The sequence below is a fragment of the Pseudorca crassidens genome, chromosome 11, assembly GCF_039906515.1.
Source record: "Pseudorca crassidens isolate mPseCra1 chromosome 11, mPseCra1.hap1, whole genome shotgun sequence".
In the NCBI taxonomy this organism is placed as follows: domain Eukaryota; kingdom Metazoa; phylum Chordata; class Mammalia; order Artiodactyla; family Delphinidae; genus Pseudorca; species Pseudorca crassidens.
The window spans coordinates 14,615,517-14,632,473 of NC_090306.1; the positions used below are offsets into that span (position 1 = coordinate 14,615,517).

At 37.5% G+C, this 16,957-nt stretch overlaps 1 protein-coding gene across 4 annotated transcripts in view; it reads left to right on the top strand.

Moving 5' to 3' along the window:
- PIK3C2G (phosphatidylinositol-4-phosphate 3-kinase catalytic subunit type 2 gamma) overlaps positions 1–16,957 on the top strand; it is a 328,047-nt gene that overhangs the window by 285,567 nt on the left and 25,523 nt on the right. For all 4 annotated transcript variants that reach the window (XM_067695808.1, XM_067695810.1, XM_067695811.1 and 1 more), the window contains one exon: positions 9,959–10,053. In XM_067695808.1, coding sequence (XP_067551909.1) covers positions 9,959–10,053 — 95 coding nt within the window. The remainder of the gene's footprint in view (positions 1–9,958; positions 10,054–16,957) is intronic.

The window sequence follows — 16,957 nt, forward strand, 5'->3', positions numbered from 1 at the left end:
CCCAAACAAGTAAGAGAAAATTCAACAAATAATGTTGGCATAGTATACTTCACACCATATGCCAGGATAAATACCAAATGAGTGAAAGATTTTAAATGTAAATAATGAAACCATGTATATGACAAAGAAAACATGGAAAAAATCCTTTTTAATCTTGGGACGAGCTGCTGTAACTATGACTACAAATTCAGAAGCTATAACAATTCTGCATGATATAAAACACTGTAGCAAAGTTCAAAAAAAGCAAAGAGGGCTTCCTTGGTGGTGCAGTGGTTGAGAGTCCGCCTGCTGATGCAGGGGACACCAGTTTGTGCCCTGGTCCGGGAAGATCCCACATGCTGCAGAGTGGCTGGGCCCGTGAGCCATGGCCACTGAGCCTGTGCATCCAGAGCCTGTGCTCCGCAACGGGAGAGGCCACAACAGTGAGAGGCCCACGTACTGCAAAAAAAAAAAAAAAAAAAAAGCAAAGATGAGAGACAAAATGAGGGAAATATTTGCAATTTATCACATATGAAGGGTTGATTATTTAACATGCAACCATCTCCTATAAATTGGTAAGAAACAGACCAATGACCAAATAGAAAACTGTGTAAAGAATACGAAAAAATAATACACACACACACAAAAAATACAAGTGACTCTTAACCAAATGAAAGAATCCTCAAGGTCACTCATAAGAAAAATGCAAATTACAACTATACTGATGCCGTTTTAACTCATCAGATGGGCAAAAATTCAAAACTTTAATTAACAAGCATTGTTATAAATCAGCAGACACTCATACACTGCTGGTGATAATGCAAATTGGTACAACCTCCGTGGAAGACAATTTGGGAATGTTTGCCAAAATTAAAATGCTAATACCCTATGACTCAGCAATTCTGCTGCTGAAATCTATCCTATGGTATTTGTGCACAGGTACAAAATGATACATATTCAAGGCTATTTACTGCAGCATGGTTTGTAACATCTAGAAAGCATTGGGAACAACCCACTTGCCCGTCAATGGGTAAAGTGTTAAATAAATTATGCTATTTCCTCATGATGGAATAATGTGAAAGTATATTTAAAAAATAAAGAAGCTTTGTATTATTGACATGAAAGTATCTCCAAGACTGTTGTGTAGAATAGTAAATATGCTATTCCTTTTTGGAAAAAGGGGCGAGAATAAAAATACTTATTCATATTTACTTATATGGAGAAATTCTGGAAGAATATGTGTCCATCTGGAGAAATATATGGAAAACGAATAAAATAATAATGGGGAGGCAGACCTTCAAATGGCGGAGGAGTAAGGCGTGGAGATCACATCCTCCCCACAAATACATCAGAAACACACCTACATGTGGAACAACTCCTACAGAACACCGACTGAACACTGGCAGAAGACCTCAGACTTCCCAAAAGGCAAGAAACTCCCCACATACCTGGCTGTGTGGCTGACAGAGTCTTGGTGCTCTGGGCAGGTGTCAGGCCTGTGCCTCTGAGGTAGGAGAGCTGAGTTCAGAACATTGGTCCACCAGAGATCTCCTGGCTCCATGTAATATCAAACAGTGAAAGATCTCCCAGAGATCTCCATCTCAACACTAAGACCCTGCTCCACTCAAAGACCAGCAAGCAACAGTGCGGGACACCCTATGCCAAACAACTGGCAACAGAGGAACACAACCCCACCCTTTACCAGAGAGGGTGCCTAAAATCATAATGAGGTCACAGACACCCCAAAACACACAACCAGGCGTGGTCCTGCCCACCAGAAAGACAAGATCCAGCCTCATCCACCAGAACACAGGCACCAGTCCTCTCTACCAGGAAGCCTACACAACCCACTAAACCAACCTTAGCCACTGGGGGCAGACACCAAAAACAATGGGAACTTCGAACCTGCAGCCAGCGAAAAGGAGACCCCAAACACAGTAACTTAAGTAAAATAGAAGACAGAGAAACACACAGCAGATGAAGGAGCAAGGTAAAAACCCAGCAGACCAAACAAATGAAGAGGAAATAGGCAGTCTACCTGAAAAAGAATTCAGAGTAATGACAGTAACGATAATTCAAAATCTTGGAAATAGAATGGAGAAAATACAAGAAACATTTAATAAGGGCCTAGAAGAACTAAAGAGCAAACAAACAATGATGAACAACACAATAAGTGAAATTAAAAATTCTCTAGAAGGAATCAATAGCAGAATAACTGAGGCAGAAGAATGGATAATGACCCGAAAGATAAAATAGTGGAAATAACCACCGCAGAGCAGAATAAAGAAGAAAGAATGAAAACAATTGAGGACAATCTCAGAGTCCTCTGGGACAACATTAAACGCACCAACATTCGAAATATAGGGGTCCCAGAAGAAGAAGAGAAAAAGAAAGGGACTGAGAAAATATTTGAAGAGATTATAGTTGAAAACTTCCCTAATATGGGAAAGAAAATAGTCAATGAAGTCCAGGAAGCACAGAGAGTCCCATACAGGATAAATCCAAGGAGAAACATGCCAAGACACATACTAATTAAACTATCAAAAATTAAATACAAAGAAAAAATTAAAAGCAGCAAGGGAAAAACAACAAATAACACACAAGGGAACCCCCATAAGGTTAACAGCTGATCTTTCAGCAGAAACTCTGCAAGCCAGAAGGGACTGGCAGGACATATTTAAAGTGATGAAAGGGAAAAACCTACAACCAAGATTACTCTACCCAGCAAGGATCTCGTTTAGATTTGATGGAGAAATTAAAACCTTTACAGACAAGCAAAAGCTAAGAGAATTCAGCACCTACAAACCAGCTTTACAACAAATGCTAAAGGAAATTCTCTAGGCAGGAAACACAAGAGAAGGAAGAGACCTATAATAACAAACCAAAAACAATTAAGAAATGGTAACAGGAACATATATATTGATAACTACCTTAAATGTAAATGGTTAAATGCTCCAACCAAAAGACATAGACTGGCTGAATGGATACAAAAACAAGACCCATATATGTGCTGTCTACAAGAGACCCACTTCAGACCTAGGAACACATACAGACTGAAAGTGAGGGGAAGAAAGAAGATATTACATGCAAATGGAAATCAAAAGAAAGCTGGAGTAGCAATTCTCATATCAGACAAAATAGACTTTAAATAAAGACTATTACAAGAGACAAAGAAGGACACTACGTAATGATCAAGAGATCAATCCAAGAAGATATAACAATTGTAAATATTTATGCACCCATCATAGGAGCACCTCAATACCTAAGGCAAATGCTAACAGCCATAAAAGGGGAAATCAACAGTAACACAATACTAGTAGTGGACTTTGACACCCCCTTTCACCAAAGGATAGATCATCCAAAATGAAAGTAATTAAGGAAACACAAGCTTTAAATGACACATTAAACCAGATGAACTTAATTGATATTTATAGGACATTCCATCCAAAAACAACAGAATACACTTTCTTTTCAAGTGCTCATGGGACATTCTCCAGGATAGAACATATCGTGGGTCACAAATCAAGCCTTGCTAAATTTAAGAAAATTGAAATCGTTTCAAGTATCTTTTCCAACCACAATGCTATGAGACTAGATATCAATTACATGAAAAAAACTGTAAAAAATACAAACACATGGAGACTAAACAATATGCTACTAAATAACCAAGAGATCATGGAAGATATCAAAGAGGAAATCAAAAAATACCTAGAAACACACGACAATGAAAACACGATGACCCAAAACCTATGGGATGCAGCAAAAGCACTTCTAAGAAGGAAGTTTATAGCAATACAATGCTACCTCAAGAAACAAGAAACATCTCAAATAAACAACCTAACCTTTCACCTAAAGCTATTGAGAAAGAAGAATAAAAAAACCCCAAAGTTAGCAGAAGGAAAGAAATCATGAAGATCAGATCAGAAAGAAATGAAAAAGAAATGAAGGAAACAACAGCAAAGATCAGTGAAACTAAAAGCTGGTTCTTTGAGAAGATAAACAAAATTGATAAACAATTAGCCAACTCACAAAGAAAATAAGGGAGAAGACTCAAATCAATAGAAAAGGAGAAATAACAACTGACACTGCAGAAATACAAAGGATCATGAGAGATTACTACAAGCAACTATATGCCAATAAAATGGACATGTGAGAAATGGACAAATTCTTAGAAAAGCACAACCTTCCAAGACTGAACCAGGAAGAAACAGAAAATATAAACAGACCAATCACAAGCACTGAAATTGAGACTGTGATTAAAAATCTTCCAACAAACAAAAGCCCAGGACCAGATGGCTTCACAGGCAAATTCTATCAAACATTTAGAGAACAGCTAACACCTATCCTTCTCAAACTCTTCCAAAATATAGCAGAGGGAGGAACACTCCCAAACTCATTCTACGAGGCCACCATCACCCTGACACCAAAACCAGACAAGGATGTCACAAAGAAAGAAAACTACAGGCCGATATCACTGATGAACACAGATGCAAAAATTCTCAACTAAATACTAGCAAACAGAATCCACCAGCTCATTAAAAGGATCATACACCATGATCAAGTGGGGTTTATCCCAGGAATGCAAGGATTCTTCAATATATGTAAATCAATCAATGTGATAAACCATATTAACAAATTGAAGGAGAAAGAAAAACATATGATCATCTCAATAGATGCAGAAAGAGCTTTGGACAAAATTCAACACCCATTTATGATAAAAACCCTCCAAAGTAGGCTTAGACGGAACTTACCCCAACATAACAAAGGCCATATATGACACACAGCCAACATCGTTCTCAATGGTGAAAAACTGAAACCATTTCCTCTAAGATCAGGAACAAGACAAGCTTGTCCACTCTCACCACTGTTATTCAACATAATTTTGGAAGTTTTAGGCACAGCAATGAGAGAAGAAAAAGAAATAAAAGGAATCCAAATCAGAAAAGAAGTAAAGCTGTCACTGTTTGCAAATGACATGATACTATACGTAGAGAATCCTAAAGATGCTACCAGAAAACTACTAGAGCTAATCAATGAATTTGGTAAAGAAGCAGGATACAAAACTAATGCACAGAAATCTCTTGCATTCCTATACACTAATGATGAACAATCTGAAAGAGAAATTAAGGAAACACTCCCATTTACCATTGCAACAAAAAGAATGCAATACCTATGAAAAACCTACCTAAGGAGACAAAAGACCTGTATGCAGAAAACTATGACACTGATGAAAGAAATTAAAGATTTTACAAACAGTTGGAGAGATATACCATGATCTTGGATTGGAAGAATCAACATTGTGAAAATGACTATACTACCCAAAGCAATCTACAGACTCAGTGCAATCCCTATCAAACTACCAATGTCATTTTTTCACAGAACTAGACAAAAAAATTCACAATTTGTATGGAAACACAAAAGACCCCGAATAGCCAAAGCAATCTTGAGAAAGAAAAACGGAGTTGAAGGAATCAGGCTCCTAGACTTCAGCCTATACTACAAATCTACAGTAATCAAGACAGTATGGTACTGGCACAAAAACAGAAATATAGATCAATGGAATGCACATATGGTTGCCCTTATTTTTGATAGAGGCAAGGATATAAAATGGAGAAAAGACAGTCTCTTCAATAAGTGGTGCTGGGAAAACTGGACAGCTACATGTAAAAGAATGAAATTAGAACACTCTCTAACACCATGCACAAAAATAAACTCAAAATGGATTAAAGGCCTGACTGTAAGGCCATGCACTATAAAACTCTTAGAGGAAAACATAGGCAGAACACTCTATGACATAAATCACAGCAAGACCCTTTTTGACCCACCTCCTAGAGAAATGGAAATAAAAACAAAAATAAACAAATGGGACCTAATGAAACTTCAAAGCTTTTGCACAGCAAAGGAAACCATAAACAAGACCAAAAGACATCCCTCAGAATGGGAGAAAATATTTGCAAACGAAGCAACGGACAAAGGATTAATCTCCAGAATTTACAAGCATCTCATGCAGCTCAATATCAAAAAATCAAACAACCGAATCCAAAAATGGGCAGAAGACCTAAATAGAAATTTCTCCAAAAAGAAATACAGATTGCCAACAAACACATGAAAGGATGCTCAACATCACTAATCATTAGAGAAATGCAAATCAAAACTACGAGGTATCACCTCACACCAGTCAGAATAGCCATCATCAAAAAATCTACAAACAGTAAATGCTGGAGAGGGTATGGAGAAAAGGGAACTCTCTTGCCCTGTTGGTGGGAATGTAACTTGATACAGCCACTATGGAGAACAGTATGGAGATTCCTTAAAAAACTAAAAATAGAACTACCGTACAACCCAGCAATCCCACTACTGGACATATATCTGAGGAAACCATAATTCAAAAGATTCATGCCAAATGTAAAATAGCTAGTGGAAGCAGCCACATAGCACTGGGAGATCAGCTCGGTGCTTTGTGTCCACTTAGAGGGGTGGGATAGGGAGGGTGGGAGGGAGACAGAAAAGGGAGGAGATATGGGGATATATGTATATGCATAGCTGATTCACTTTGTTATAAAGCCGAAACTAACACACCATTGTAAAGCAATTATAGTCCAATAAAGATGTGAAAAAAAAAAGTTATGTACCACAGTGTTTATTACAGCTCTATTTACAATAGCCAGGACATGGAAGCAACCTAAGTGTCCATTGACAGCTGAATGGATAAAGAAAATTTGGCACATATATACAATGGAATATTACTCAGCCATAAAAAGAAATGAAATTGAGTTATTTGTGGTGAGGTGGATGGACCTAGAGTCTGTCATACAGAGTGAAGTAAGTCAGAAAGAGAAAAACAAATACCGTATGCTAACTCATATATATGGAATCCAAAAAAAGAAAATGGTTCTGAAGAACCTAGGGGCAGGACAGGAATAAAGATGCAGACGTAGAGAATGGACTTGAGGACATAGGGAGGGGGAAGGGTAAGCTGCGACAAGGTGAGAGAGTGGCATGGACATATATACACTACCAAATGTAAAATAGCTAGCTAGTGGGAAGCAGCCACATTGCACAGGGAGATCAGCTCAGTGATGTGTGTCCACCTAGAGAGGTGGGATAGTGAGGGTGGGAGGGAGACGCAAGAGGGAGGAGATATGAGGATATATGTATATGTATAGCTGATTCACTTTGTTATAAAGCAGAAACACACCATTGTAAAGCAATTATACTCCAATAAAAATGTTTAAAAAATGATAATAATGGGAGGACTGGGTGAATAGGTGTTAGGAATGGGAGGAAGGCTTTTTACTGTATACTTTAAAAATAAATTTTCATTTTTGAATCATATGAATATATTATATCTGAAAGGAAGTTAAATTTTGAAACGGTATTTTTTAACATTAATGGACACATTATGCATAATTAAGCCCGTATTAGCTGCTGTAGTGCCATGCATTCAAGCGTTTCAACACAGTCATTCTTTGGACCAATGATATTTTAACAGTTCTTGGGGTTACTATAAATGGTTAGATTAAGCATGATTAGATCCCCCAGAATAACTTGAAGCAGAAAAATCAAGATATTCTAGCATCTTCTTGTCCCTGTGAAGCTATTCTCAAAAGTCTCCCTCTCTGGGCTCTTCGTTTAAATTCTTTCCCTTAGGTTATTGACCCCTTGTTGCCCCTTACAGCATGATGTTCAAAAACATAGTCTTTAGAGATCATTTGACCCTGCCTAAACTTGGACCAAAACACCTCAGTTTCCTCATGGGTAAAATGGAGGTAACACAAACTTTGTAGGTTTGCTGTGGGGATTTAGTGAGTTTATGTACGTGAAACTGTTAGCTCAACATTTGGCACACAATAAGAATTCTAAAAATCCTAAGTACCTCTGCTATTACTACATTGACTACTAAGACTTCCGAGTGGCCTGTATTTTCAGTGGGTTCTAAAGTCTGACATGTTTTGATGGATACTGTGATTACTAATCTTGCATGAAAGGTTTAGGGTGGAATATCATCTTCAGTCAATTCAAGTAACAGTTGCATGATTATCATTTAGACACTCACCCATAAATTTATGCTAATTTCCTGTCTGAATTAAAGCTCCTCTAATTAAACACATTAAGTTTCTAATTAATAATCCTTTCACTCTTTAATTCAAAAATTATGTTCATTGTGCATCAAAAAAGTATCAGCATTTTTAGCATACTCATACCAAAAGTTCAACTACATTTTTGTATTATGAAATACAATTTACCCAAGTACTACAGTCAAAATTATCTCGTAGTGTCTCAAACTCACAGCGTCACTCAGTCATCATAATCAAGATATTTTAAGGAAGAATTTTTTTATTATATTTACATAATTACCATTTCAGTTGTAAGAAACACTCAATGTGAATTTTAACTATTTCAATGTCAATAATCCACATTAACAATAAAATTAATTAATATTACCTATTTAAAATGTGTAAACTATTCTAATAAACATGTAAAAGGCTTTGGGAGAAGAAACATAAAGCTCAGGTTTAATTTTCAAATGTTAGGATTAGAGAGCTAAAACTGACTATCAGAAAACAACGTGGACCCCAATGAGCCCACAACAAAACATTGCCAAATTCCTTAGTAGTAGTAAATTTCTTCTTTCTGAATTCCCTCAGAAAACATACAACCAGAGATTACCAAGGGAAATATTAGAAAACTGTGAATTATGCTTAATCCTTGGGCTATAAACTGGAAATTTTTAATTAAAAAACTAAAGCCTTCGTTTTAATGTAGGAAAGATATAACTTGAAAGGAAAATTGAGATTACTTTTGTCATTAAATAAACGTTTAGTGCAACTTTATGGAGCAAGCACTGATTTATATATCCCTTGGGGAAATAGGAAAAAAGTAAGCCCTAAGGGAGACTGTAATCCACTAAGCAAATTGAGACATGTAAGGTAATAATTACAATATAAATATTAAGTGATAAGGGCCGTGCTAAGGGGAGTTCAGAGGGTGGCGACCACAGAAACCCTTTTGCATTTTAATTAGGCCTTGCAGAAAGGTAAAATTTCAATAGCCAAAAATGGTGGAAGAGATCATTTTAAATAAAGGGAATAATATGAGCAATGTCTGCAAGGAAATAGCAGAGCATGTCTGTAGAACTGAACATACAGACTGCAGTATGAAATAATAAGAATGGGAAATAAGACAGATTCAATAAGAAGCAGTAATACAAAGCTGAAAAATTCAGACTTTTTCATAAGCTATGGAAAGCTATGAACAGTACTTTGATCGAAGAGTAATTTTATAAAAGTTGCCCTAGGAAGATTATACTGGTAATTGTGTACAAATACATTTGGGTTCTGGAGGAGGGGAAGAGAATGTTCTAGTAGTTCAGGCAAAAGATCCATATGCATCTGCACTAGGCACAGCAGAACTGGAAAGGAAGAGCTGAGTGTAAATACATGGAGTGATTGCAAACATTCACTGAGAGATTATATTGTGAGAACTTTTGAATGTTACCAATTAATCATCTCAACTGTCCTGAAGTAGATGACTATTATCTCCATTTTACAGAAGTCGATTAACTTAGTCACAGTCTTTAGTATAGTGCTGGGACCTGCACCCCAGACTCACTGACTTCTAAAGCCAACACTTTCAACCCCTATGTTCTCTAATACTTTAAGCTCATTGTACTGAATGTTGAGGAGAAAATTGCGGCCAAAAATGACACTGAGGTCTCAGGCTTTAATAATCGGGAAAATAATGGTATCGATTGAAACAAAACATAGACTATGAGGAGGTAGAATAGATTCAGGATTATTAGACACAAATCCTATCTTAACCAACCCAGTTTCCTGAAGAGTATTATGTTTTCAGTGTCATATGAAGAATGTTTCTTTTTCATATTATTCATTGGTCCTGCTTTAGTCTTTGAATGTTCAGTTTATCCTGTGATCAGCCACTTCCAATTTAATCCACTAAAACTCTACTGTTTCATCAGGTGAGAAGTTTCCTGACAAGAAGCCTAAGGTGCAGTTAGTCATGACATATGAGGATGCGAAGCTGACCATACTTGTGAAGCACGTGAAAAACATTGTAAGTTTATCTTATCTAATAAGAAACATGTAAACCTACGTTTAGAAATCACTTTCTTCCTTTAAGCAATTAATGTCAACGTTCGTGAGACAAATGGGGCCAGCCACCAAGTTTAAGTAAGGAACAATGAACCAGGTACAGCGTTGTGCCTCAGTGTAATTGTGATGCTTGGGGGAAAGGCTATAAAATATTTCACAGAGCAAGTCATAGAATGAAACCCAGACTTTATTCAAAATGAAGTGTCAGGACAAATCTAGTGAAAAAGCTTTGAAAAAGCAGGACTACCGGGGCTTCCCTGGTGGCGCAGTGGTTGAGAGTCCACCTGCTGATGCAGGGGACACGGGTTCGTGCCCCCGTCTGGGAAGATTCCACATGCTGCGGAGTGGCTGGGCCCGTGAGCCATGGCTGCTGAGCCTGCGCGTCCAGAGCCTGTGCTCCGCAATGGGAGAGGCCACAACAGTGAGAGGCCCGCGTACCACAAAAAAAAAAACAAAAAAGCAGGACTACCTAGAGCATTAAGAGCCAAAAGAAAAAAAGCTATGTCCCAAGAATTTACCCCTCTCTCATCACGCTGAGCTTTGTGGAAGACTGACTCATCTCTTTGAATAGTGCCAGCACCTTCTTTGTGAAGCCAGGAGCTCTTAGTGTTTTCCCACAGATTGCCATTGAGTATGTTATCATATTCTGATGTAATTGCTCAAGGGTATTTCTTTTCCCTCAAAAAGTAATAATTTCTTTGATGACAGGGACCCCATCTTTGCATCCCCAGAACCAAGAACGTCCATGGTAGTTAGCCTCTAAGGAAAACTAAAAGCTGCTTTCTCTATTATACCCCATTCCTTCCTGAAGATTGGTCGAGTCAGAGAGGCAAGGATGGCAACTGGGCCATGTCGTTAAGTAAGAGAGGGAGCTTTCTTTGTCACAAGGTAATTGATTAAAGGTCTGAATCTGGGTGCAACAAACAGAAAAGGGTAACTCTAAGACTCACCTATTTCTCTGGTCTTTAGCTAGCCTAGCAAAACAGGTCCTCCACATGGTGAAACTCCCCAGGAGACTCCACATGGAGAAAGTCAGAAGCACTACCTTAGCTCTCTCCTTTATGCACATAAATCTCTAAGGATGCACTTTGAAGGACTTAAAGGAGCAAACTCTTCTCAACATGACATGCATTTGGAACACACTAGAACTTAATAAATATTTGTTCATTGAACAAATATTTGGCATAACTTTCAGGGAATGCATCCTTTACAAATTTAGTATTAGCCAGATATCCAAGGATGATTGTTTGTAAATCTATAGTGTTTGCAATCAGCCATTTTTGTAAGAGCTGGGCAAATATTAAATGTGTTTTTGTAGAACTTTCACTCATTAAAATAATTATTTTCAATTGCTTTTGATAAGTTAATCAGCTTAGCTGAGAATAGCAGTTGTTTAAGAAATTGTTAGGCTGGGAAATGAAGATTAAGTTAGATATTTTTTATAGCTGTATGCATGTTCGTGGACTTTAAGCATCTGTACAAATATACATGATAAAATAATAGACTATTAAGAAATAGTGTTAATCAAGTTAACAGAACGTATATATGTGTATGATATATAATTGTCAATTGAAAACAGTCCTCTTGGAAACTATACATATATTTCAGTAATGTCATTGCTCAAAACATTTTAGGACATGCCTGTTGACATTGCTTTTAGCTCTGCATATAAACCACACAATAAACTTGTTGATACTAGTCAAGAGTCATGCCTAATGTTTGATCAAAAGCAGTAATAACCAACTTGGCCACCCATTTTATTCATCAGCTAAATCCCCAAATTACTTTTGACAGTTTTCAAAAATGCCCTTTACACTCAGATGAAGTTGCACTACCAATAAGTATATTCAAAACCAGTGTGATGCAGGCATAAAGGTGGGGAGTAAGTGACTAAGAACAAGAGTTTAAGATTTAGATCAAGTTATAGGTAAATGGAAAATGAGCAGGTGAATCCTATAAAAATTTGAAAACCACTTAGGGCCGCTAGAGCCTTTACATTGCCAATGCCCTCGGAAGGAAAGTTGTTAATAATGAAGTCATGCTCCCTACTGGTTCTTCTCTCCTCCACAATCTCTTAACATAGCCCTGGAACTCCTCTTTTTTTATTTCCAGGCTTGTGGCTTTAAATACCACTTACATGTCTTTTTCTTCCATATTTTATAATTCTAGCTTGAAAGTCTCCCTAAAATCCAGAATTATATGTACAACTGATTACTCAACAACTCTAGTAGAAATTCAGTAGACAGCATAAATCTAATATACATCCAATCAGACTTCTGATTATCACCCCCCTAAACCTGCTTCTTTGGCAACCTGTCTCACCTCTAAATGGCACCTCCATCCTACTAACTGCTCAGGTTAAAATCCTTAGAGTCCTTTTGACTGCTCTCACAAACTACAACCAAACTTATCAGCAAATCCTGGGAGCTCAGCTTTCAGAATCAATCCAGAATCCCACCATGTTTCACCTCCACTGCTTACCACCGTTGGTTCAATCTACCATTATCTCTCACTTGAATTACTGCTGTAGCCTCTTAACAGGTCTCCCTGCTTCTGCCTTTATATCTTTTTAGTCTCTTCCTAACCTAGCATCCAGAATACTCCTTTGAGAATAAAAGTCAATCCTGTCATTCCTGTCTCATATCCCTCTGGGGAAGGAATCTCATACCACTTACAATGAAAGCCAAGTATTGACGCCCTTGACCTCTCCTACCTCACCTCGTGCTACAGACTCCCTGAATCACTCCACTCCAGCCTCAGTGATTTTCTTCCTATGCCTTGAATGTTTCTGCATGTTTCTGCCCCAGGACATTTGTACCTGCTACTCAGGTTATTGGGACTGCTCTTCCCAGGCCCATGACTCAAATTCTCCATGGTTCAATCTCACATGTCCTAAACAACTGTGTTTAACTGTCGCCTTTTCTGTGAGGTCCTCTCTGACTCCCATATGTAAAACTGCAAAACCACCGCTGTTGGTTGGCACTTCCAAACTTCCCTTCCTACTTTATTTTCTCCACTGCCCTGTATCATTGCTGTAAACCCGGAGGCTAAAGCAGGGCCAAGTATATAGTAGATGCTCAATGAATACTTTGTTAAATGAAAGAATGTTAAATTACTTCTAATGTGAACAACTAAGAACTAAGACTTTTTTCACCTTCCCCAAATCATCACAACAAAGTCCTCAGGCTTTGCATTTTTCACAGCATCTCTTAAATGACTATTTTATTTCTTCTGCTTATCTGAAGACAGAGATAACATTATAATGTAAATGACAGAAAAATCTATCTGTAAATTCTCAACATATTTTCTTATTTCAAGTTTTAACTAATTGTTTATTTTTTTAGACTTTAGTATTTTCACATGCTTGAGTAATCAGACTAAAGAAGTTGTGCTTGGTTTTAATATTAAAATGAATTATTCTGCCTGCAGTTCTGTTATATTTAATAGTGAGTTTGGTGAAAAGAATTGTTTATCTTATATTAAATCCTTGAAGCTTTCTCTAAGAATTACTTCCCTCCTGTGAATTCACAAAAAAAAATTGCTAAATTTTTTTCCTTTCAAAGCAGCACAATATGATTTATCCTAGTGAACAGAGACTGACAAAGTAATGCAGGTATTTAGAAGCTTGGCCAAGATTATTTTCAATAATTTTTCAGTTTATGTAACAGAGGAACATAGAAAAATCATTTAGATTTGAAATATGTTTTTAAATCTTTCTAGTGTTTTCCCATGTAGCCCACTTTAAAATGATCTCTTCCATTGACTTCTGCAATGTCTCTCTATATATTACAGTGTCTCTCCTGGTCTCATGGATTCCCCTAGTTTTGTGTCATTTCTAGACTGTTTTCTTCTACCTGGTCCAGAATAAGCCCATTCCAGAAGGCTCTAAAAGTAATCAATAAGGATGCCAGACTTCCTTCTGATATTGAATATGCTCACATTATGAGAGTCTCTTACTCTGTAACAGAATAATAAGTCATTTCAAATGAGGAGCAAGTCATGTCAGGGAAATCAGGGTATATCTCAAATGGAGTGCTGTTTAATCCTTTCATAAGACACAAAATCACAGAAAATCATTACTGCATGGAAATTAACAGAAGAGAGAGGGAATTAGTCAAACACAACAAGAACCCAGGCTAAACACACACACACACACACACACACATACATGTTAAAGTTTTATTACATTTTATTTTTTATTTTAAAGAATTCTTGTAATTTTATTATGTATGTATAGTCTGGGGGTCCTTGTTTTTAAAATCCACATTCCTGGATGCGACTCCCAGTGACTGTGATTCTGTAGTTTGGCTTGGAATTTCTACATCTGCCTTTTACAGTCTTCTCCTGGTCTCATGGATTCTTCTACTCTTTCACGTCTAGACTTGTTTTCTTCTCTCCTGCTCCCAAATACGAGCATTTCAGAAGGTTCTCTGACACAAGTGGTCCGTGGACACACTTTGAGAAACATTTCTCATGGCTAATTACCCCATAAATGGCACTCTGCATACAATGGGAGTTCTGTACTTAGCACCAAGTGACTTGTGTTGCCCACTGGTGTAAAAGAGACAACACATAGACTTGGTGAAGGTAACAAAAGAGGGTTGTGAAAATAAATCACAGATGATGGCAATATTCGACATGTAAAAATAACAATGTTCTATGTATCCTTTTAAAAACTTCTAACTTCTCACTCTGTGCATTCATTCTTTTGTTTCTTTTTGCGGTTTTTTTGTTTGTTTGTTTTGCGGTACGCGGGCCTCTCACTGTTGCGGCCTCTCCCGTTGCGGAGCACAGGCTCCGGACGCGCAGGCTCAGCGGCCATGGCTCACGGGCCCAGCCGCTCCGCAGCATGTGGGGTCTTCCCGGACCGGGGCACGAACCCGTGTCCCCTGCATCGGCAGGCGGACTCTCAACCACTGTGCCGCCAGGGAAGCCCTGTGCATTCATTCTTATCCTGAGTTCTTTAAAAGATGTTTACAATCATTACCCTGAACTCTTTCTTGGGTAGACTGACTGTCTAGTTCTGTGGGTATTATTCCCTCTAGAATATGTTCTTTTATTTTACCTGATAGTCGACAAGGTGGGTCTTTGCGGGAGGCTCTTTTAGAAACACCACAAGAAGAACCAGGTGCAGGACTACCACTACATTCACCAGGATGGTCAGCTACTGCTAACAAAAATTGCGTGTAAGTCATTTTATTCTGTGCATTAAGGCTACAATAAATTTTAAACGCATTGAATAAACCACAATTACTCAAATAGAAACCCACTTTTTTATACCATTTGCTAGTTTTCCAGAGGATACTGAAGTTTGCCAGATATTGATCAGATCGATCAACTCCTTTCATATATTTATTATACTCTAATATACAAGTGGGATTAGTTATCTGATGGGCAGTCCTCCTGTCTTCCTTTCCTGTAGATGCTATAGAGGCGTCATGAATAGTTGTCACCATGCGAACTAGCCTCTTGTCTTTCCATATAAGAAGAATCACTTCTTCCTTCTGTAAGAATGTCATTTCTCCCCTCCGTAGATTTTTGGATTTCTCCTTAATTGGTTTGGTAGACCACGATTCTCTCTTATAGTCCCACGATCTCTGGTTTTATTTTTCAACAGTATTTCAGATGTGGACACACTGTTGTAAAAATTGTCTCAGTAAATATGGTGTCATGAACCAAGGTAAAGTTGTAGGACCAATAATATTGTTTCTTGCAGTTTCTTTCCTTCACCTGTGTAAATCTCAAGGTTGCATATATATCCAGTTTCACTTTCGCTAACCATCCTGACCAAAATTCCATATTTTGTAAGTTTTCTGGCATTATAGGTTTTGAATCTGAGGCATCCTCACCACTTTATCATTGCCTCGTCAAGTGATAGCTCTTGTTTGGGTATATAGATAGATTGAAATTTTGGTAGAAAATCATCCAAAATAGGTTTAACATTTGAAATTCTGTCTGCAGGAAGTGGAGTTGCCGAGTTATCGTTAAAGTGAAGAAATTTCATTATGTGTTCGAATCTTCTTCTTGTCATAATCTTTGGAAAGATGGGTGTTTCAAGTAAGGGATCAGTCGACCAGTATTCTTTCCAGTATGACTTTCTTATTTGTCCCATCAAAATTATTAATCCAAGAAACATCTTCCTGTCACTGTTAGTTATATCAGTCCATTTTAAAGGCTTATCATACTTTTTATATGGTTTTTTATTCTGTTGGGGATACAAGTTTGTTTGAGAAGCGTCCAACTCGAAAAAGTCGTTACCAAAAATTAATTCTGTTATTTCACTAACACTTTGCGGATTATTACATTCAGTAGTTACACCTGACATATCTGTAAAGTCATCTGATTTTCCTGAAATGTTGTCTTCAATCTACTCTTCTGTAGAAGCAAAGGAGCATTCTCCAGCACCGTGAGTTTCATTTTCACTTTCCGTATCAGAATCAATCACTAAGGTTTTTTGTCTTTTTTGGGTCTAATATTCACATTGTCTGAATCAGAACTATATTCCGAAGAACTGTCATTTTCTGAGACACTAGTATATATTTCGCTCGGACAATCAGAGAAAGTATCTGCATAAAATTCACCGAAAAATTCTTCTTCACTCAAAAGTTTGCTATGTGTCATTTCTGAAAATTTTACAGTAATAAACTTGAATTTATAATATACACAAGTTTGGAACAAAAACCTAATGGGGCAAACTGTGAATGATAATGACAATCATAAATTGTATAATGAACCCTTGATCAACTTTAAGCTCTAGCAGCTTCACATGGTGATATTAATTGTATCACTTTCTGAAAACATATTGATACATCTCCGGTCAGTTAAGTTGTTAATTTTCTCCTGTTTGTGGATTGCTCACCCAGGAG